The sequence below is a fragment of the Pseudophryne corroboree genome, chromosome 5 (assembly GCF_028390025.1).
Source record: "Pseudophryne corroboree isolate aPseCor3 chromosome 5, aPseCor3.hap2, whole genome shotgun sequence".
Classification (NCBI taxonomy): domain Eukaryota; kingdom Metazoa; phylum Chordata; class Amphibia; order Anura; family Myobatrachidae; genus Pseudophryne; species Pseudophryne corroboree.
The window spans coordinates 122,560,491-122,584,708 of record NC_086448.1 but is presented as its reverse complement, the minus strand read 5'-3'; the positions used below and the strand labels follow the sequence as shown (position 1 = coordinate 122,584,708).

At 46.6% G+C, this 24,218-nt stretch overlaps 1 protein-coding gene across 3 annotated transcripts in view; it reads right to left on the bottom strand.

Moving 5' to 3' along the window:
• PDSS1 (decaprenyl diphosphate synthase subunit 1) overlaps positions 1–24,218 on the bottom strand; it is a 41,617-nt gene that overhangs the window by 12,038 nt on the left and 5,361 nt on the right. Inside the window, exons 2-9 of one of the 3 annotated variants that reach the window (XM_063921670.1) lie at positions 24,107–24,165; positions 22,925–23,060; positions 21,702–21,832; positions 14,285–14,426; positions 13,454–13,565; positions 12,961–13,070; positions 2,456–2,536; positions 1,707–1,820 (exon numbers count right to left, since the gene is read on the bottom strand). In XM_063921670.1, the coding sequence (XP_063777740.1) occupies positions 1,707–1,820; positions 2,456–2,536; positions 12,961–13,070; positions 13,454–13,565; positions 14,285–14,426; positions 21,702–21,832; positions 22,925–23,060; positions 24,107–24,165 (885 nt within the window). Of the gene's footprint in view, positions 1–1,706; positions 1,821–2,455; positions 2,537–12,960; positions 13,071–13,453; positions 13,566–14,284; positions 14,427–21,701; positions 21,838–22,924; positions 23,061–24,106; positions 24,166–24,218 lie in introns of those variants that run through there. The other 2 variants (XM_063921671.1, XM_063921672.1) reach the window with 2 other exon arrangements.

Below are 24,218 nucleotides of genomic sequence, written 5' to 3'. Positions count from 1 at the left end.
TGACGTACCGCTCTGATGAGATCATCAATGCCGGAACTGTTAAAATCCTCGCCATCTGACTCCACTTCGCCCTCCTCACCCTCATCTTGTTCCGTGAGGTCTGGCATGGAATCGTCAGAATGCAACATAGCAGACACTGGAAAATCATAAGACATATGAAATTTATCCCGTTTACCCAAAATGGATTTGGACCTTACGCAAGGCTGAGACGCCTCCGGTAGTTCTGGCGGTCTCACCCTAGACTCAGATCTTACCGTTTCCCGCTCCTGACGAGCGGCGGTCAATTCTGATTGTAACCTATCCAGTACATTTACTAACATACCCCACGGAGGGTCCGGTGAGGAAATTGGTTGTAAAACAGGAGCAGAAATGGTATTCTGAACCGAATTCACAAAACATACTGTACATGTGGTAGATCCATCCGGTAATACACTGTTACAGACTTTGCAATTATGCTTTTTAGTTTTTGTTGGTGCCTTACTCATTATGGCGACAGACAAAACAATACACAAACACTTGCACGACTCAGTAAAATAGCAGTAAGGTGTCTCTGTATATAAATCTGGCCAAGTGCAGTACACGTGGCCAGTACTATGAAATGTGATCCCAAATTCCCACTAACACCCCTGCGCCTCCGGTGGAGTAGAGATGTAGTACTGGAACGTTCTGGAATCACAGAGGAAAACACAGGAAGCATGGTTAAACATGGCTGCCATGCATGCTTACACATATAATCCTAGTGCTGGTTACAAACTTCACTGATTATAACCCTGCAAATATCCCTGCAGCCTATCATCTGGTGCTGCAGTATTTCTTATGCCGCTTATTGCCCCCTTATTTATTTATTGCCCCCTCCTGCCTCACCCTTGTGTAATGGCTGCCTGCTCTTTCGGAATCAGAGCAGCGGCAGCGCAGCGTGTGGGGCCCCAGCGGGTATCGCCGAGCGCTGTGTCTGAGCCCGGGTGAGCAGCGCGTCAACCAGCGGTGGGACCCGGAGCAGTAGCGGCGGCCGGCTCCGTGAGCGAGAGAGCTGCGGCGCCGGCACCCTCTGAGCAGCAGATCAGCGGCGGCCTGTGTGCGGAAGAACTGCTGTGGCCGTCGCCATGTGGGGAGGGCGGCTGAGTGGGGAGAGCAGCGGCGGGACAGGCGGCTAAGTGGAGCGAGCAGCGGCGCTTAGCAATGTCCCCACACCTCGGGGCGGCAGCGGGAGCTGACCGCCCCGTTCACATACCTTTATCCTGCAGCTTGTGAGGAGGCTCCGACGGGGCTTCTGAACAAGCGCCGGCCAGCCTGTGCAGGAGGATCTGTGTGTGGCTGTGAGGGAGCTCTTTCAGAGAGGCCCGACACGCCCCTGCTGCTATCAGCAGCTGTACTATCCCTGACCCTGCCTTTTGGAAGGGGGAAAGGGATGTAAAATAGAAAGAATAAAATCAAAGAAAAATAAAAATTCTTCAACGTAATCGTGACTTGTGTCACAGAGCTGTTGCTACGTCGAGCACAGAAAAAACACTGAGAGGTACTCGGGGATATGGAGGGGTGGAGTGTTCTAAATTTAAATATTCAGTGCTGTTCCTACGGAAGCCCGTCCATATCCAAGAGTACTCCAGTGACCCCTAGTGGATGATAAAGAAATAACCAGAGAGGTTACAGCTAATAGTAACTAGCACACCGGAGCTTGTGGCAGCTTCCAAAGCCTGTTGCTTTACCTGTTGGCAGGCAAATAACACTGGACCAGTCGCCAATCCTAATCGCAGATCTGCAGCTGTTGGTTTCCCTAGTTGATCAGCACAAGCTGTAAAATCTAACACATCGTCGATGAGCTAGGAGAAAGAATAGAACTGATGTAAGCATTTACTGCTTTCCCAAAGAGATGTTACCGGGCTCATAATTAGTTACACCCCCCCACCCCCCCCCCACCCCCCCCCCCCACACACACACACACACACACACACACACACACACATTTATAAGCAGGTTTGTCATCCCCATAAATTGCAATAGATGCATCATTGTTACTTTCCTAGCAAGTAATTTCAACAAAGACTGACTGACCTACAGACAATATGCACCAGTAAGTATCTTGCCTGCCTGGTAACCATCAGACAGGTCTCCAGACCGGCACTTACGTGTCCAGCGCCTGTGTCCCTGCTGCACTGTAATGTGATGTGATCTAGGACTGCACAGTACAGTACAGTACAACCCAGCTTTAGCAAATGCATGGGAGCAGAGGCGCATTGCTTAGTCGCTATTACCATTATTCAGACTGGGGGAGTGACTATGCTATTATTGGGTTACCACTTAAAAATAAGTAGGTCTGATCTGGGATTTCTAAAATAAAAAGGAATATTTCTATTTCTTAAACAGATGTTCAATCATTAAATGTACATTCTGCACAGAAGCTCCTATGGGTTAGGGAAGTGGAGAATGCAACATCTGTGGTGTAGGTACTGCTTACCTGGAAGGCTATTCCCACATTCTTGCCATACTGGTATGCAATCTCATGGACCTTGGGATCAGGACAGCCTAAGATGGACACCTAAAGAGCACATAAAGGCCACATAAAGATATATACTCTTGTGATGAGAAGCAATGGAGTAGATACACAAGTGTTAAAAACACACCTGACATTTACTGTCCAACCAGAACCCTCCCTAATACGGTCTGACTCGCATATCTCCCTCTCCTGACCGACCTACTGTAGCTGCTCTCTATCAGGTGTTTTCCACATTACCGTGGATAACCCCACTCTTCTCTGCAGCCCCAGAACTTTTCACTGGTCTCTCCCAGTGGGCTTCACCTCCCACCCACTGTGATGGACACGCCAATAACCTGATCTTCCTATTGCTCTCCAACCCCAACTGCACCATACGACAAACTCCCTTCTCATGCAAGCAAATCCTTGGGCATTACAGGGCAACCTACAGTATAAGCCACGGATAATATATATATATATATATATATATATATATATATATATATATATATATATATATATACACACACACACACACATATATATATATACACACACACACACACACACACACACACACACATATATACATACATACATGCAAATAAAGAACCCAGCACTCACCAAAGTAAACTCACTTATCCTCAACAATTCAATAATGTGTGTAACAGCAGTGAAGTAGTCAGGTTTTAAGACTCTGATAGTGTAGGACCTGCATGAAGGTGGGGTACCTTGAAAATCGGTATGCAGGCTTCCGTGCACTGGCCAATCCACTAACTAAACCCCCATCATTTATTTATTGAATTGTTGAGGATAAGCGAGTTTACTTTGGTGAGTGCTGGGTTCTTTGTTTGTATTTATTAGAGCGATGTGGTCATGGGCTACATGCACCCCGCCCTGTGAGTGGTAAGTACAGCTGTGTACCCCGCCTTTGTGGTGGAGAGTGCTGTGTTACATGCACCCCACCCTGTGAGTGGTAAGTGCATAGCTGTGCCCCGCTTCTGGTGGTGTGTGTGTGTGTGTGTGTGTGTGTGTGTGTGTGTGTGTGTGTGTGTGTGTGTGTGTGTGTGTATATATATATATATATATATATATATATATATATATATATATATAGAGAGAGACGAAACGCGTTGGATTTCCTGTACTGACCCCCTACTGATTTAAATCTAAGTCTGATTTCCTATCCTTTTTAAAGTTCTTGTTTTCATATGGTCTTTTATATGAACATTTTTTTTTACTTTTATTGTTAAATTTTTACTTGGATTTTTTTACTCTCATATGTATTAAACTTTTTTAATATTTATATATCCTTTTGGCTTTTAAACTTTTAGATTATAAACTTAATAACCATTTTTTGGCAACACTTGTCGCCGACACCCCTATCCCTCCATTTCTTATACGTTTTAGCAGTACTATACCAGCATTGCATTTTTAGGGTCTGGCTGACACCTATTAGTAAGGTCATGTGTGCTTTTTTTTATGGCAATTTTACGATATTTTTAGAATTATTCACATAGTTTTACTGAGATTACATCTCACAAGTGGCGCTATACTATTCTTTTTTGCACACACACACACACACATATAGATATAGATAGATTGATATATCTATATCTATCTATCTCTATCTATATCTATCTAACAAATACTTTCCCTCTGCGCTAACTGGTATACTTAGTAAGGACTGTCACCTTAAATAAAACCAGGAAAAATTTTTAATGAAGGCAGCCTGATTCAACTAAGTCCCCTGTTAGATGGAACTAGAAATAGAAATATTCAACAATAGGAGAATCAGCACCAGGGGCTCGTATCAACACCCAATTTTTTAACCCTTGAATGGTTATCGATGTTTAAAACAAAGTAATAACATGTTCCAACATATAAAATTTATTAAAAGACATAACTTCAAAATCAATATTGACACAGAGGAGATGTGTTATTCCACACTTTAAGCAGTATGACTCTTAGCGTTGAATACAATTGTAGGTGATTGACAACAGTCTCCTCCTTCTCCTTATAGTTGGTTCGGAGATAACATCACAATACAGATAATCCAACGCGTTTCGTTTTATACAAGAGACTTCATCAGGGGTACATCTCAAATGACTGGAACATACAGTTGTTTAAACGAACAGTAAAATACGATAAGACTCGTTCATACGTGCTTGGTGGGAAATCCCATACATCACCGGGGCTTTCTGGTATACAACCAGTTTGGCCTTATAGTGAGAAAACTTGTAAAAGAAAAATCCGGATACCCAGGTACAGAAAAAATAAGAATTTACTCACCGGTAATTCTATTTCTCATAGTCCGTAGTGGATGCTGGGGACTCCGTAAGGACCATGGGGATTAGCGGCTCCGCAGGAGACTGGGCACAACTATAAAGAAAGCTTTTAGACTACTGGTGTGCACTGGCTCCTCCCACTAAGACCCTCCTCCAGTTTTCAGTTAGGATACTGTGCCCGGAAGAGCCGACACAATTAGGAAGAATTTTGAATCCCGGGTAAGACTCATACCAGCCACACCGTATAACTCGTGATACAATACCCAGTTAACAGCATGATAACAACTGAGCCTCTCAACAGATAGCTCAACAATAACCCTTTAGTTAAGCAATAACTATATACAAGTATTGCAGACAATCCGCACTTGGGATGGGCGCCCAGCATCCACTACGGACTATGAGAAATAGAATTACCGGTGAGTAAATTCTTATTTTCTCTAACGTCCTAAGTGGATGCTGGAACTCCGTAAGGACCATGGGGATTATACCAAAGCTCCCAAACGGGCGGGAGAGTGCGGATGACTCTGCAGCACCGAATGAGAGAACTCAAGGTCCTCCTCAGCCAGGGTATCAAATTTGTAGAATTTTGCAAACGTGTTTGCCCCTGACCAAGTTGCAGCTCGGCAAAGTTGAAGAGCCTAGACCCCTCGGGCAGCCGCCCAAGAAGAGCCCACTTTCCTCGTGGAATGGGCTTTTACAGATTTAGGATGCGGCAGTCCAGCCGCAGAATGTGCAAGCTGAATCGTACTACAGATCCAGCGAGCAATAGTCTGCTTTGAAGCAGGTGCACCCAACTTGTTGGGCGCATACAGGATAAAGAGCGAGTCAGTCTTTCTGACTCCAGCTGTCCTGGAAACATAAATTTTTAGGGCCCTGACTACATCCAACAACTTGGAAGCCTCAAAGTCATTTGTAGCCGCAGGCACCACGATAGGTTGGTTCAGATGAAAAGCTGATACCACTTTGGGGAGAAACTGGGGACGAGTCCTCAATTCTGCCCTATCCATATGGAAAATCAGATAAGGGCTTTTACATGACAAAGCCGCCAATTCTGAAACACGCCTGGCCGAAGCCAAAGCCAATAACATGACCACTTTCCACGTGAGATATTTCAAATCCACGGTTTTCAGTGGCTCAAATCAATGTGACTTTAGGAAATCCAACACCACGTTGAGATCCCAAGGTGCCACTGGAGGCACAAAAGGGGGCTGAATATGCAGCACTCCCTTAACAAAAGTCTGAACTTCAGGTAGTGAAGCCAATTCTCTCTGGAAGAAAATCGATAGAGCCGAAATCTGGACCTTAATGGAACCCAATTTTAGGCCCATAGTCACCCCTGACTGTAGGAAGTGCAGGAACCGGCCCAGCTGAAATTCTTCGGTTGGGGCCTTCCTGGCCTCACACCACGCAACATATTTTTGCCATATGCGGTGATAATGGTTTGCGGTTACTTCTTTCCTAGCTTTAATCAGCGTAGGAATGACTTCCTCCGGAATGCCCTTTTCCTTCAGGATCCGGTGTTCAACCGCCATGCCGTCAAACGCAGCCGCGGTAAGTCTTGGAACAGACAGGGCCCCTGCTGCAGCAGGTCTTGTCTGAGCGGTAGAGGCCATGGGTCCTCTGACATCATTTCTTGAAGTTCCGGATACCACGCTCTTCTTGGCCAATCCGGAACAATGAGTATAATTCTTACTCCTCTTCTCCTTATTATCCTCAGTACCTTTGGTATGAGAGGAAGAGGAGGGAACACATAAACCGATCGGTACACCCACGGTGTTACCAGAGCGTCCACAGCTATCGCCTGCGGGTCTCTCGACCTGGCGCAATATTTTTCTAGCTTTTTGTTTAGGCGGGACGCCATCATGTCCACCTGTGGTTTTTCCCACTGGTTTACAATCATTTGAAAGACTTCTGGATGAAGTCCCCACTCTCCCGGGTGGAGGTCGTGCCTGCTGAGGAAGTCTGCTTCCCAGTTGTCCACTCCCGGAATAAACACTGCTGACAGTGCTAACACGTGATTTTCCGCCCATCGGAGAATCCTTGTGGCTTCTGCCATCGCCGTCCTGCTTCTCGTGCCACCCTGTCGATTTACATGGGCGACCGCCGTGATGTTGTCTGACTGGATCAGTACCGGCTGGTTTTGAAGCAGGGGTTTTGCCTGACTTAGGGCATTGTAAATGGCCCTCAGTTCCAGAATATTTATGTGCAGGGAAGTCTCCTGACTTGACCATAGTCCTTGGAAGTTTCTTCCCTGTGTGACTGCTCCCCAGCCTCGAAGGCTGGCATCCGTGGTCACCAGGACCCAGTCCTGTATGCCGAATCTGCGGCCCTCTTGAAGATGAGCACTCTGCAGCCACCACAGCAGAGACACCCTTGTCCTTGGAGACAGGGTTATCAGACGATGCATCTGCAGATGCGATCCGGACCACTTGTCCAACAGGTCCCACTGAAAGGTTCTTGCATGAAACCTGCCGAATGGAATCGCTTCGTAGGAAGCTACCATTTTTCCCAGGATCCGCGTGCAGTGATGCACCGACACCTGTTTTGGTTTTAGGAGGCCTCTGACTAGAGATGACAGCTCCTTGGCCTTTTCCTCCGGGAGAAACACTTTTCTCTGTTCTGTGTCCAGAACCATCCCTAGGAACAGCAGGCGTGTCGTAGGGACCAGCTGTGACTTTGGAATGTTTAGAATCCAGCCGTGCTGTTGTAGCACTTCCCGAGATAGTGCTACCCCTACCAACAACTGCTCTCTGGACCTCGCCTTTATCAGGAGATCGTCCAAGTACGGGATAATTAAAACTCCCTTCTTTCGAAGGAGTATCATCATTTCCGCCATTACCTTGGTAAAGACCCTCGGAGCCGTGGAGAGACCGAACGGCAACGTCTGGAATTGGTAATGACAATCTTGTACCACAAACCTGAGGTACACCTGGTGAGGATGGTAAATGGGGACATGTAGGTAAGCATCCTTGATGTCCACTGATACCATGTAATCCCCCTCGTCCAGGCTTGCAATAACCGCCCTGAGCGATTCCATCTTGAAATTGAATTTTTTTATATATGTGTTCAAGGATTTCAAATTTAAAATGGGTCTCACCGAACCGTCCGGTTTCGGTACCACAAACATTGTGGAATAGTAACCCCTTTTTTGTTGAAGTAGGGGCACCTTTACTATCACTTGTTGTGAATACAGCTTTTGAATTGCCTGTAACACTGCCTCCCTGCCTGAGGGAGTGGTTGGCAAGGCAGATTTGAGGAAACGGCGGGGGGGAGACGTCTCGAATTCCAGTTTGTACCCCTGAGATACTACTTGAAGGATCCAGGGATCCACCCGTGAGCAAGCCCACTGATTGCTGAAATTTTTGAGACGGGCCCCCACCGTACCTGGCTCCACCTGTGAAGCCCCAGCGTCATGCTGTGGACTTAGAGGAAGCGGGGGAGGACTTTTGCTCCTGGGAACTGGCTGTATGCTGCAGCTTCTTTCCCCTACCTCTGCCTCTGGGCAGAAAGGACGCGCCTTTAATCCGCTTGCCCCTATTGGGCCGAAAGGACTGTGCCTGATAATACGGTGCTTTCTTTGGTTGTGAGGGAACATGAGGTAAAAATGTAGACTTCCCAGCTGTTGCTGTGGAAACGAGGTCCGAGAGACCATCCCCGAACAATTCCTTACCCTTATAAGGCAGAACTTCCATGTGTCGTTTGGAATCTGCATCACCTGTCCACTGCCGAGTCCATAACCCTCTCCTGGCAGAAATGGACATTGCACTAATTTTGGATGCCAGCCGGCAAATATCCCTCTGTGCATCCCTCATGTATAAAAGTGCGTCTTTTATATGCTCTACGTTTAGCAAAATAGTGTCCCTGTCTAGGGTATCTATATTTTCTGACAGGGAATCTGACCACGCAGCAGCAGCACTGCACATCCAGGCTGAAGCTATAGCCGGTCTCAATATAACACCTGTGTGTGTATATATAGATTTCAGGATAGCCTCCTGCTTTCTATCAGCAGATTCCTTCAGGGCGGCCGTATCCGGAGACGGTAGTGCCACCTTCCTTGACAAGCGTGTGAGCGCTTTATCCACCCTAGGGGATGTTTCCCAGCGTGACCTATCCTCTGGCGGGAAAGGGTACGCCATTAGTAACCTCTTAGAAATTACCAGCTTTTTATCAGGGGAAGCCCACGCTTCTTCACACACTTCATTTAACTCTTCAGATGGAGGAAAAGCTACTGGTAGTTTTTTCTCTCCAAACATTATACCCTTTTTTGTGGTACCGGGGGTAACATCAGAAATGTGCAACACATTTTTCATTGCCTCAATCATGTAACGTGTGGCCCTACTGGAAGTTACATTAGCCTCCTCGTCGTCGACACTGGAGTCAGTATCCGTGTCGACATCTGTGTCAACCATCTGAGGTAGCGGGCGTTTTAGAGCCCCTGATGGCTTTTGAGACGCCTGGGCAGACACAGGCTGAGAAGCCGGCTGTCCCACATTTGGTATGTCGTCAAACCTTTTATGTAAGGAGTCGACACTATCACGTAATTCCTTCCACAGCACCATCCACTCATGTGTCGACCCCGCAGGGGGTGACATCACATTTACAGGCATCTGCTCCGCCTCCACATAAGCCTCATCAAACATGTCGACACAGCCGTACCGACACACCGCAAACACACAGGGAATGCTCTGACAGAGGACAGGACCCCACAAAGCCCTTTGGGGAGACAGAGAGAGAGTATGCCAGCACACACCAGAGCGCTATATAACACTGGGATCCCACTATCAATGAGTGTTTTCCCTTATAGCTGCTTTTTTATATATCTGATATATATATATATTATTTATACTGCGCCTAAATTTAGTGCCCCCCCTCTCTTTTTTACCCTTCTGTAGCGTTCAGACTGCAGGGGAGAGCCAGGGAGCTTCCTTCCAGCGGAGCTGTGAAGGAAAAATGGCGCCAGTGTGCTGAGGGAGAAGCCCCGCCCCCTTTTCGGCGGACTTTCTCCCGCTTTTTCTGGAATACTGGCAGGGGTAATTTTACATCTATATAGCCTCTAGGACTATATATGATGTATATTTGCCAGCCAAGGTGTCATATATTGCCCTCAGGGCGCCCCCCCCCAGCACCCTGCACCCATCAGTGACCGAAGTGTGAGGTGTACATGAGGAGCAATGGCGCACAGCTGCAGTGCTGTGCGCTACCTTGGTGAAGACCGAAGTCTTCTGCCGCCGATTTTCCGGACCTCTTCTTGCTTCTGGCTCTGTAAGGGGGACGGCGGCGCGGCTCCGGGAACGAACACCAAGATCGGGTCCTGCGGTCGATCCCTCTGGAGCTAATGGTGTCCAGTAGCCTAAGAAGCCCAAACTACCACCTGTTAGGTAGGTTCGCTTCTTCTCCCCTTAGTCCCTCGCTGCAGTGAGTCTGTCGCCAGCAGATCTCACTGAAAAATAAAAAACCTAAATATACTTTCTTTCTAGGTGCTCAGGAGAGCCCCTAGTGTGCATCCAGCTCAGCCGGGCACAAGAATCTTAACTGAAGTCTGGAGGAGGGTCTTAGTGGGAGGAGCCAGTGCACACCAGTAGTCTAAAAGCTTTTATAGTTGTGCCCAGTCTCCTGCGGAGCCGCTAATCCCCATGGTCCTTACGGAGTCCCCAGCATCCACTTAGGACGTTAGAGAAATCACTTAGATAGGGAACCTTTCTGTGAATCTGCAGCAGAAGCTCAGTACCTGTGTAATATATACCACTTTGTGGTTATCCTGACGAAGGGGCTGCGTCCCCGAAACGTAGAGGTATGTATGTATGTATGTATGTATGTATGTATGTATGTATGTATGTATATATGTATGTATATATACACATATATACACACACACATACATATACATATTATATATATATATATATATATACACACACACACACACACACACACACACACACACACACACACACACACACACACACACACACTAGGTGATTCATAGCGCCCTACGGGCGCTCTTCACACAGTCGATGCCCCTACGCCCCATTAACCCCTGCACACCTTTGGACATACGCAGACCGGTAGATAACAGAATCAGAAACACAGGGAAGTATGGAGGGCATACAGAAATGGTGTCCGGTTGAGAAAAGATAGAGAGGCGTAGGGGTGGGAGAAAGGGAATGTACAGAAACGCTGTGCGATCGGTAAAGGATAGGGAGAGTCAGGGTGGTAGGGAGAGGATAAAGAGAGGCAAGGTGAGACACAGAAAATACCATTGCAAGAGGCTACGACCCGTTAACCCCTGCACGGGCTTCAGCTGTGCTATAATTGTTATTATATGGAGTATTACCTGCAAAAAAGTTTATGCTATTGGGTAAATATTGCAAGGGGGAAGGGCGTGCGATTGTAAAGGGGGCGTAGCCCTTTGTGAGGGTGTAAAGAGTGGCCGCAGGGCACAATGAATAACATAGTGTAGTATATACTGCTAGTGTATGCAGTTCAGCTTATACACACAGTGGCCACAGGTATCAGAGCCGCGTATACACACAATGGCCACAGGTAACGGAGCCACGTATCCACACAGTGGCCAGAGGTAGCAGGGCAGCTTATACACACAGGTGTCTATAGATGATGTGGGTGACTATATTTATATACATTCCCTTAATTATTACCTGTCTATCCCATAAAAGACATATACTTAATCTTTGTTTAATTTTTGTCTGAATATTTAATATAATACATATCATACAGCCTAATATACATAGGTGTGTACGTGATGTCGACCAATAACATAAGTATAAGATTCTCATGAATATGATATCCGTTTTGCGAGCGCAAAACGCTGTACTATAAAAACTCTCTAAACATATCTTTATTTATATCTCTTTGGGGACCACGTCCGGGCAATGTATGCTTCTAAGAAAAACCATAAGAGAACATGGAGAACGTCTCCATGACAACAAAGCAAAGCCGAGAATCCGGGTCACGTGATGCGGTCCACCCGTGCGTTCCATTACATGTAAATTCCGGGACTGAGAAATCATGTGCCATGAGCAACCAATGAGATGGAGACGGAAATGTACACAGCCGGAACTTACAAAGATGTCATCACGCCGCTACACAAGCGCAACCGGAAGCGGGGAACTATACTAAGACGGCGCGCATGCGCATACGAACTTTTTATACACCGGAAGTGTGGCGGAAGTACCGCGCCCGTCCGGGATCATCTGTTCTAATGCCCAAATTCTCTTATCTACTAATCTACACTGTTTATGTCATGCTGCATTTAATAATGGCGGCTACTAATAAGGATTAAACTTGTGCTCCAGCAAGGAAAGACTTTCTAATGAATATGTATTAACATAGACAGGATATGATGTCATCACGTAACTCCCAATTAGGGGGGTATATATAGGAGCTCTGTTATACCTTGTCACTTACCCCATGAAGTAGTCTTGGAGACGAAACGCGTTGGACCTTCACCCAGAGACCTCCTGCTATATCAGTTAAGACTCTATATGCCATTTTTCCCCATTTGATTAGCTTATTTGCACAGACAATCCGCACTTTATTTTGAGAATTTAATATATGTCCATTCCCTTTTTTAAAAACAGTTTTTTAGAACTGTATTTTATGTAAAGGACTAATTTTTTCAATTTTTATATGTAAAACTTTTTTTTCATTGGTACTGTACTTTAATTTATTCCTAATGTTGTGAAATAAATTGATATTATATTTTTATATATTTATTACACTTGGTCACATACAAAGACCTCAGGTCGCTTATACCCCTATCGTGTGTGTGTGTGTGTATGTAAATATATATATATATATATATATATATATATATATATATATATATATATATATATATATATATATATATATATATATATATATATATATATATATATATATTTATTTATTTTTTATTTTTTTTTTCTCATTCTAGTTAACTAGTAAAAAGAAAGTGATGCAGTCGATCAAAACTGCAACCCAGCACACTTTAAATTAGGTTCTGGGTGGACCTCAATGGAAGCAGCCTGTTTATTGCCTTTACGCCTGGAAAGAAGGCTCTGCAAGGAGCCCTATGTCATAACAGTAACATATGCTGAATGAACCTAGAAATAGGAAACGGTTTTGAGCTTTCCAGAAGCAAAACAATCCAAAGCTTTATGTTCCATTTAAACTACAGAAAAAGCGGAACGTACATACTGCTTTACAGCTGTTGGCTATGAGACTTGCTGTCTTCTTAAACGTCTTCTCCAGATAGTGAGCAAATCTTTCATTTTCATTCTCTTTGGAGCCAAGCTGGAGAAATTCACCTGGATGGTGGTAAGATGAATAGAATAACCAGGATTTCAGACAGCCACATAATGTAAAACATGCTGCTCTTTGGTCACCCACAACTTGTAGATAACATCATTTGTTTAATTCTCCAAGGTCGCTAAATGAGCTATTTATTTTCAATAGATATAAAAGGTCACAGAACTCATTCGGCACTAACAGTATCACATATGAGTGGACTCGCAATCACTTGAAGTGGTAGGAGTGTTTGTGGCACCAGTCAATGACTTTGCCTGTATAGATAGTCCCACCACATGTATAGTTTGATTTTTAAATGTGCTAGGATTGAATTAGTAAACAACTAAATGTACATATGTAACCATAATCACAGCCACTGAAAAGGAGCAAAATATCTACTTACCACGTACTAAGTCTTCAATGACCTGAGCTAACACAGAGATTACAGCGGCATTGCCTATCCTCGCCACGGCTACGGACGCTGCAGACAGTATATAATCTCCACAGAGGACAGCCTTTAAAAAAAAAAAAAAAAAAAAAATACATAATGCCTACGGGTGAGTACACACTAGGCGATGTGCTCTATGAGCGACGTCGCCTAGCGTTTCCCCTGCCAGCGGGCATACACACTGAGCGACATCACTAATGATATTGTACAGTGACATCATGCCGCGGGTGGTCGGAGCATGCAGTTTTGGAAGATGAATCCAAATTGAGCTGCATGAATGGCCGAGACAGAGCGTCGAGCTAGTGACCGTCAACCTATAGTCCGGATCCCATGAAAAGCGAGTATGCCCTTTGAACTGGAAGCACTATATGAATCCTCATCTTGTATTTGACGAGTGTTTGTCCCACTCCTCCTATAAACACTGTTGCAGTTCACTGATGTCTCAATGCTCAATAAGGCCGAGACCTTGTAAATGATTGCAGCTTTTTTTTAAAAACAGATAGGCTTGCACAACATTCCCGCACCTCCCTCCAGAACTCGGAGTCTATTACATTTACCCGCTGGACTTGATTCAGCCTTATTCAGTCATTCACTGTGGATTTGCTTATGATTATTGTTCTGTTGCTAGATCAGATTGTGGTTAGACAGCTTTGTGTTTCCCGCTCAGATAAGAATTAAATAGAGTAGCGGAACATGGCTAAAATCACCTTATTCATTTTACTTTGGCTTCTTCAGATCACCTTATTTTTAGATTAAATTAATAACAGCAACGTAAAATCCTGTTACCTTTCTTTCACCCCATATCTGACTGATAGTCTTCTTTCCCCTCCGAGAACTGGACCCATCGATGACATCGTCATGCATTAGGCTAGCTGTGTGGATCATCTCGGCAATCACCGCAATTGAGCGCTGGGCGGGGTGCACTTCCCTGCAGAGACATGATTGGATTACGTCTCACTACAGTGTCATGTGATCGCAAATGTAAAGCTCATTTCTCATTTGCAGACAGCATTACTAATGCTTCTTGTATACTGTTAGGGGTCAGTAGCACCTAAAATGAATGATATTTCTATACATGGTCTTATCTCTTTTTAGACAGAATATCTGGATATACCAGCATTAAATTACAATGGACTCTTTTCCGTAAAACAGTACTATGGGCCTGATTCTGATTTGGAAGTAAAGTAAAAACAAAACGAGATTTATGGTAAGAACTTACCTTTGTTAAATCTCTTTCTGCGAGGTACACTGGGCTCCACAAGGATAGACATTGGGGGTGTAGAGTAGGATCTTGATCCGAGGCACCAAAAGGCTCAAAGCTTTGACTGTTCCCAGAATGCACAGCGCCGCCTCCTCTATAACCCCGACTCCCTGCACAGGAGCTCAGTTTTTAGTTAACCAGCCCAATGCAGTAGCAGGAAAAGAGACGACAACGGTTAGTAGCCACATACACCACACTCTCACAACAAGAGAAGTGTCAGCGGCTAATGCCATACCAACCCTAAGAAGCTAAGTGCGTCAGGGTGGGCGCCTTGTGGAGCCCAGTGTACCTTGCAGAAAGAGATTTAACAAAGGTAAGTTCTTACCATAAATCTCGTTTTCTGCTGCGGGGTACACTGGGCTCCACAAGGATAGACATTGGGTATGTCCTAAAGCAGTTCCTTATGGGAGGTGACGCACTGTAGCGGACACAAGAACCCTGCGTCCAAAGGAAGCATCCTGGGAAGCGGCAGTATCGAAGGCATAGAACCTTATGAACGTGTTCACAGATGACCACGTAGCCGCCTTGCACAATTGTTCAAGGGTCGCACCACGGCGGGCCGCCCAAGTAGGTCCCACAGACCGAGTAGAATGGGCCGTAATGGGAGCAGGAGCCGAGAGGCCAGCCCTCACATAAGCATGTGCAATCACCTTTCTAATCCATCTGGCCAAAGTTTGCTTGTGAGCAGGCCTGCCCCTTTTGTGAAATCCAAACAGCACAAAGAGAGAATCAGATTTCCTAACAGAAGCAGTTCTCTTCACATAGATACGGAGATCCCGTACCACATCCAAAGACCTCTCTTTGGAAGACAGATCAGGAGAAACAAGTGCCGGAACCACAATCTCCTGGCTAAGGTGGAACGAAGAAACCACCTTAGGTAAGTATCCAGGACGAGTCCTAAGAACCGCCCGGTCACTGTGAAATATCAGATATGGGGAACTACAGGACAAGGCACCCAAATCCGACACTCTTCTAGCTGAGGCAATAGCCAGCAGAAACACCACCTTAAGGGAAAGCCACTTAAGATCAGCTGAACCAAGAGGTTCAAACGGAGACTCTTGTAATGCATCCAAAACCACCGACAAGTCCCAAGGAGCCACAGGCGGGACATATGGGAGGTTGGATACGCAACACACCCTGAGTAAAGGTATGCACATCAGGTAAGGTCGCAATTTTTCTCTGAAACCACACCGACAAGGCAGATATTTGAACCTTGAGGGAGGCCAGACGCAGGCCTAAGTCCAGGCCCTGCTGAAGAAAAGCCAACAACTTGGCTATACTAAACTTGGAAGCGTCATAATCGTTAGATGCGCACCAAAGTAAGAATGCCAGACCATATAGTAAATCCGAGCCGAAGCCGGTTTCCGGGCCCGCAACATAGTTTGAATGACCGCCTCAGAAAACCCTTTAGCCCTTAAGACGGAAGCTTCAAGAGCCACGCCGTCAAAGACAGCCGGGCTAGGTCCTGGTAGACACAGGGGCCCTGAACGAGGAGGTCCGGGCGTTGTGGAAGTAGAATTGGACGCTGTGACGATAGGCCTTGCAGGTCTGAGAACCAGTGCCGTCTGAGCCACGCTGGAGCTATGAGAAGCAGATTTCCTTTTTCTTGCTTGAACTTCCGAATTACCCTGGGCAGGAGTGACACCGGAGGGAACACATACGGCAGCCGAAACCTCCACGGCACCGCCAGCGCATCCACGAATGCTGCTTGAGGATCCCTTGTCCTTGCTCCGAAGACCGGAACCTTGTGATTGTGTCGAGACGCCATCAGATCTACATCTGGAAGGCCCCACTTTTCCACTTGGAGTTGAAACACTTATGGATGGAGGCCCCACTCGCCGGCATGTACGTCCTGACGACTGAGAAAGTCCGCTTCCCAATTCAGGACTCCCGGAATGAATATTGCCGATATGGCCGGTAGATGGCGTTCCGCCCAATGTAGAATCCGTGAGACTTCCTTCATTGCCAAACGGCTTTGAGTGCCGCCTTGATGATTTATGTAAGCCACTCTGGTGGCGTTGTCCAAATGTACTTGAACAGGACGGTTCTGAATTAAATGCTGGGCCAGGTTCAATGCATTGAAGACCGCCCGCAATTCCAGAATGTTGATCGAGAGGAGGGATTCCTCCTTGGTCCACCGACCCTGAAGGGAGTGTTGCTCCAGCACCTCGCCCCAACCTCTTAGACTGGCATCTGTCATCAACAGGACCCAGTTGGATATCCAGAATGGACAGCCCCTGCACAATTGTCGGTCCTGGAGCCACCAGAGCAGCGACAGACGGACCTCCGGAGTCAATGAGATCATGTGAGACCTGATCCGGTGAGGCAGGCCGTCCCACTTGGCTAGAATCAGCCTCTGGAGGGGGCGAGAATGGAATTGAGCATGCTCCACCATGTCGAATGCTGACACCATGAGGCCCAGCACCTGCATCGCCGAATGTATCACACTTGCGGACGAGAAAGTAAGTAACGAATCCTGTCCTGAAGCTTCAGGACTTTCTCCTGAGACAAGAACAACCTCTGGTTGCGAGTGTCCAATAGCGCTCCCAGGTGCACCATGCTCTGAGCAGGGACCAGGGAGGATTTATTCCAGTTGATGAGCCACCCGTGGGCTTGTAGAAACCGGACCGTCATATCCAGATGACGCATGAGAATTTCTGGGGAATTTGCCAGGATTAACTAGTCGTCCAGATACGGCAGTATCCTGACCCCTTGACGGCGGAGTACCACCGTCATCACCGCCATGACTTTAGTGAAGACTTGCGGAGCCGTAGTTAAACCAAAAGGTAACGCCGGAAACTGGTAATGGAGGTTGCCAATCGCAAACCTGAGGTATTGCTGATGCGACTCTGCTATAGGAATATGCAGGTAAGCATTCTGTATATCCAGGGAGACTATGTAGTCCCCAGGTTCCAAGGCCAGAACTACAGAGCGAAGGGTTTCCATACGGAACTTGGAAATCTTCACAACCTGTTCAATGCCTTGAGGTTGAGAATGGGCCGGGAGGACCCATTCGGTTTCAGGACTAGAGACAGCGGAGAATAGTACCCCCGGCCCCTCTGCGCAAGAGGCACCTGTACTACGACTCCACAGGAGGGTCTGTACTACCGAATGTAGAGTGTTTGCCTTTGTCTGGTCCAACGGGACGTCTGTTCGGCAAAATCGATGAGGGGGTCGGTTTTTGAAGGCTATGGCGTAACCTTGAGTGACGACTTCCCGTACCCAGGCATCTGAAGTGGTCTTCAACCAATCCTGGGTATACCCTAGAAGCCGGCGCCCCACCCTGGGATCCCCCAGGGGGAGGCCCACCCCGTCATGCGGCAGGCTTACCGGTCTTGGAAGCTGGCTGACGGGCCGCCCAGGCTCTTTTGGGCTTTGGTTTACCAGGTGTGGAAGTGCAGGCCTGCTTGTTGTACGCCTGACCTTTTGCTTTACCTGAAGGACGAAAGTGGCGAAAGGAAGTACCTTTAGCCTTCGACACAGAAGGAGCGGTACTTGGCAGACAGGCAGTTTTGGCAGTAGCCAAGTCAGCCACAATCTTATTTAAGTCCTCCCCAAACAGAATATCTCCCTTGAAAGGGAGTACCTCCAGGGTTTTTCTAGAGTCCAGATCCACAGACCAGGATCTCAGCCACAATATCCGGGGAGCTAGGACTGACGTAGTAGAGGCCTTGGCTGCTAGGATACCGGCATCAGAAGCCGCCTCTTTAATATAGCGAGAAGCTGTGACAATACATGACAAGCATTGTCTAGCATGGTCAGAAGAGATTTCAGCTCCTAATTCCAAGGCCCATGCTTCAAATGCCTCTGCAGCCCATGTTGCTGCAATAGTGGGCCTTTGTGCAGCACCCGTGAGGGTGTAAATCGCTTTCAGACAACCCTCCACACGTTTATCCGTAGGCTCTTTTAGAGACGTGATGGTAGTGACAGGTAGAGCTGAGGAAACCACCATCCTAGCCACATGTGAGTCTACTGGAGGAGGCGTTTCCCAATTCTTAGACGGCTCTGGTGCGAGGGAATAGCGAGCCAGCATCTTCTTCTGAGGCACAAATTTCGTACCCGGGTTTTCCCAGGGTTCCTGACGTATATCCACTAGGTGGTCAGAGTGAGGTAAAACTTGTTTAAACGACCTTCTGACGCTTGAACCTATCTGGTTTCTTAGGAGGGACGGATGGCTCAGGATCATCCGTAATCTGCAGAATCAACTTAATAGCCTCCAAAAGATCAGGAACATCCACATGTGAACTACCCTCCCCATCAGCCGTATCCGAGTCAGAACCTGTGGGGTCAGTGTAAGTGCCGTCTTTATCAGACGAGGTGTCAGTGACAGCAGTGGATTGTGAGGAGACAAGAGCTCGCTTAGAGGACCCTTGGGCTTAGGCGAGCGATGGTCAGACTTTTTAGTAGTCAGGGACTGGTTCAACTTCCTCAATTGAGCAGATAAATCGTCCGCCCATGGCGGGTTAGCTGCAGGGACCACATATGGCTGTACCGGCATAGGGGGTGTTAGTTTATTAACTAGCGTATGTAGAAGCGTGGAAAAAGCGGCTCATGGTGGGTCATTATGTACCCCCATTGCCACAGTCCCACTGGGGGGGCAAGGAGCCCCCAGAACTAGAGCCCCCAGATGCTATATTTTCCTCATAGGGGTCTGTGACTTCAGCAACACCTGTAGTGTGTTCAGCCCCAGAACCGTTACCCTCAGAAGCAGACATGATATAACTTGCAGTATATCAGGTAACACAGTACAATTATCAGCAGCACAATACCTCTTACCCAAACCCCTGCGCAGTGTAGTCAGCACTAGCAGAGATAAAGGAGAGATATGGTGACTAAATCACAGAGAAAAATACGTATTAAAGTATATCTTTGTGAAAATCCTATATCAATATAAAACCTGACTCACCAAGCCCCCTCAGGTTATAGAATATAGGGATAGCAAGTTGAGTGAAAGACACGAAATGGACACCACTCAGCTAGCTAATGCACACACAGATAGTCACAGTTTGTACAATGCAGAGGTTATTACTAACAATAATACTGCACCGGACTAGTATATATATATATATATATATATATATATATATATATATATATATATATATATATATATATATATATATATATATATATATATATATATATATATATATATATATATATATATATATATATATATAGTGCATTGCAAATCAGCGGCACTCAGCAGTCAGGCATAGATGAAGAAACGGCTTTTATGGACGTAAATAAAAGCCGTTTCTTCATCTATGCCTGACTGCTGAGTGCCGCTGATTTGCAATGCACCATATTGGATCCCACAGAGGATTACAGAGGGCACCGCAGCAAGTATTCCAGTACCCCTACCTTGGAGTGCCGATCCCCACACCGCTGTTATATATATATATATATATCTATGTAGTCAATAGATATAACACTGCACAGTAAGAACTGGATGTATATCACAGGGTAATTGTACTAGAAAACCCTGACTAAATGCACTCTCTTAACTAGCACTGTTTAAAAAGGCAGGTAGAATACTGAAGTGTCATGTAAAGTCACAGCACTGACAACCAGGCGGCTTTACACAGGAGGATTTGCCCAAGCAGTCCCAGGAACAGTGAAGCTGAGAGATAATAGTGCCCAGACACTGACAGGGAGTGAGGGAGAGACAGATATGCAGCTCCAGGTTTAAGCCTTATCCCCCTGCTGGCATAACCACCGGGTACTGTGGGCTACTGAAAATGGTTTAGATAGAAAACCTGACCTGCACCCATGCCCTGGTGATCTAGTGGGATCGCCTGTACTGCCACAGTGTCAACCACCAGCGCGCGCGGCCCGCCTCCCACTGACCGCGCCGGATCGCGATAAAGCCTGACTGAAGAAAACCGGAGCCTCCTGCTGTAGTTACCCGGCAACCAGGGCTCGGGAGTGTACAGCGCCGCTGGCGAGAGCTGGAGCTGCAACAGTGAATGTCTTCTGACGTTTACCACCGCTGCTGCCCTTGTAGTCTTCACGTATTTCTTCAAAAAAAGCTCTTCTTAGGGCTGCCTGGAGCAGCCCCTCTGTTATGTGCCTGCTTACTGCAGCACCAACTACAAAACCGAGCTCCTGTGCAGGGAGGTGGGGTTATAGAGGAGGAGGCGGCGCTGTGCATTCTGAGAACAGTCAAAACTTTGAGCCTGTTGGTGCCTCGGATCAAGATCCTACTCTACACCCCCAATGTCTATCCTTGTGGAGCCCAGTGTACCCCGCAGCAGAAAAACAAGTAACTGCACCTGGGCAAAACCCTGCTGCACTGCTGGTGGGGCACATGTAACATGTGCAGAGAGTTAGATTTGGGTGGGGTGTGTCCAAATTGAAACCTAACTTGCAGTGTAAAAATAAATCCGTCCTGTATTTGTGGGCTACATGCAAAAGCGGCCAGCATTTAGCCTGCACAGAAAAAATTATAAATCAATGTGCTCCCCTTGCATTGAAACATTGTTTGTTCCAGATTCAGTTACTTGCTTTTTTTGCTTTACTTCCAAATCAGAATCAGGCCCCACGTTTGGTGTCCTCCCCTCAGATACCCCTAATTTCGTGTATACAGCAGAATTCCAGTGCTCACAATTGGTTATATATGAAAGCCCGCTTCGTTTTGATTGGAGGATCAGGAGCGTGGTGGGGGAGGGGATGAAGAGTGAGAGGAGCTGATCTGGTGCAAGGAATGTATATTTATCCTGGTCCATTGTGACACTCTTCAGGACAGGTTTTGTGCTCTGGTTAACCCCGAATAAGCCTTTTCACCTGATCACACACACTTGAGAAGTAAATTTACATAGCTCCCTTTAAAGCATAGATACATAGGAAAGTAAACAAAAAAATCCATCGACTGGTAAAATATAAAACTTGATGTATTCGTACAAGCAAAACATTGATTATAAGAACTGGCAAAGCACATACCGGAAATTATTATAGTGGGTGTTGCATGCCCGTGCCATTAGGACAACCAGCATTGGTCTGATTGCTTTTCCTCTGCCATCAAAATAATATTCGCACATCTCCTTCAGCTCCTGTGTGGTTACGAACAGCTCCTATACTTAGAACAAGAAAGTGAAAGTACAATGGGGGTCATTTCGAGTTGTTCGCTCGTTATATTTTTCTCGCAACGGAGCGATTAGTCGCTAATGCGCATGCGCAATGTCCGCAGTGCGACTGCGCCAAGTAAATTTGCTATGCAGTTAGGAATTTTACTCACGGCATTACGAGGTTTTTTTCTTCGTTCTGGTGATCGTAATGTGATTGACAGGAAGTGGGTGTTTCTGGGCGGAAACTGGCCGTTTTATGGGTGTGTGTGAAAAAACGCTACCGTTTCTGGGAAAAACGCGGGAGTGGCTGGAGAAACGGAGGAGTGTCTGGGCGAACGCTGGGTGTGTTTGTGACGTCAAACCAGGAACGACAAGCACTGAACTGATCGCACTGGCAGAGTAAGTCTCGAGCTACTCAGAAACTGCACAGAGAAGTCTTTTCGCAATATTGCGAATCTTTCGTTCGCAATTTTGATAAGCTAAGATTCACTCCCAGTAGGCGGCGGCTTAGCGTGTGCAAAGCTGCTAAAAGCAGCTTGCGAGCGAACAACTCGGAATGACCCCCATTGATTGGGAATGTGCAAATCAAAACCAGTCCACTCAGCTAAAAGTAAGAATTGCCGACATTTACAGGGTAGTTCTCTCTCTGCGACAGGTTGGTTCTTCTCCTGGGGAAGTAGTTGGCATCACAACGCTATAGATGCCAGCAGGCAGATGACTGGCGCCGGAATCTCGATAGTATGCATCCCGAACATAAGTATGCCGGGGAGCTTTAGGATTAGTCACTAGGGGGGGGGTTAGGCTGCAGGAAGGGAGGGTCGGCATTCTAACAGTCGGCATGCCCCTGTCTGTATTCTGACCGCTGGCATCTTGACTGTTGGTATCTCGTACCCAACCCTTCTCCTGGGCTGTGACAAAATCATTACATTTTATTAACGGGAATAAAAAATAAAAATAAAAATCTACATGTATGTTTTTTCAGCCTGTAATTGCCAGTGCTCTATATACAGACTACCAGCATTTCTCCATAGTTTTGTATAGGCTAAGCAACCAAGTGCCCAAGGCAACCATTCTTCCAATAAGAATACAAGCAATCACCTTCTTGATATCATCATAGAGATTCTTCAGGTCACTGCTCCCAAGTTTAAATGGATCTTTGTATTTGGCTTCGGTATTGGTCTTACTGCAGCAGCACGCCACATGCGATGAGTGGAGGAGTCTGGACTGTGGCCTGCTGAAGAGACACAACGGAAATTACATAAGGGCATATTCATTATCACTAAAATGTCACAATTTCTACACTCCGCAGGAGATGTAGAAATTGTGACATTCATCAAACTCCGGAAAAGCATTTTTTCTGGAGTTTAAGAGTGAAACTGTTCACCATCCTGAGATGGCGAACAGCTTCCAAATCTCTGCGCAAGCTGCCGTGGGAAAGGGGGGGGGCAGAGGGGGTGCCACAGCTGCAGTGTGATCTCTGCAGCCAGGCAGCCCCCTGTAACAAGTGCCGGCAGTGGGGAGGTGCAGGTGTAACAGGGTGCCGGTGGCAGGAAAAAGAGGGGGGCAGCAATAAGAGGTGCCGGCGCTGGTGCTCCCGGGATAGTGTCCTGTGGTAGGGGGGGGGGGGGCAGCTGGAGAGACACAGGAGCCGGCGGGGGGGTATGGCATCGGCTGGCCGGGACACACAAGTGCCGGCGCAGGGGGTGGCAGCGGCCGGCCGGGACGCATACTTAAGTTGCCAACGGAGGGGGGGGGGAGCGGCTGGGACACATATGAGAGGAGGTGGGGCAGAGTGAAGTGCTGCGGCTTCAATGGGAAAGTTATCACTTTCCGAAAAGAGTAACTTCTCAAAAAGCCCAGTTTTTCGTAAGTGATAGTTTTCTCATGAGGCAATGATGAATCATGAAAAAAGTTGTGTGAGAATACAATGAGAATTGAAAACTAAAAAATTCTCATTGCACAATTTTTTCATGATGGATATGCCCCAGAGGGGCAGATGTATTAAGCCTGGAGAAGTGATAAAGCAGTGATAAGTACAAGGTGATAACGCACCAGCCAACTAGTTCCTAACTGTAAATTTGCATATTGGAGCTGATATGCTGGTGTGTTATCACCTTGCACTTATCACTGCTTTATCACTTCTCCAGGCTTAATACATCTGCCCCATAATGAGATGCAAGGCTCTGGAGTTTCATTCTAGAACGGAGATCGACAGATAAGATAGATAGAGTAAATGAAAAGAGTGTTTGGACTGGGCGAGTCAATATATACAGCACTCACCACCAAAGGACCCTCACCGGACTGGTGAACAGTGCAGACTGTATCGGAGAGAAAAGTACCTGCAACACAAGACACGAGGCAGCATGAGCAGCTGGAGACAGGAATATACTAC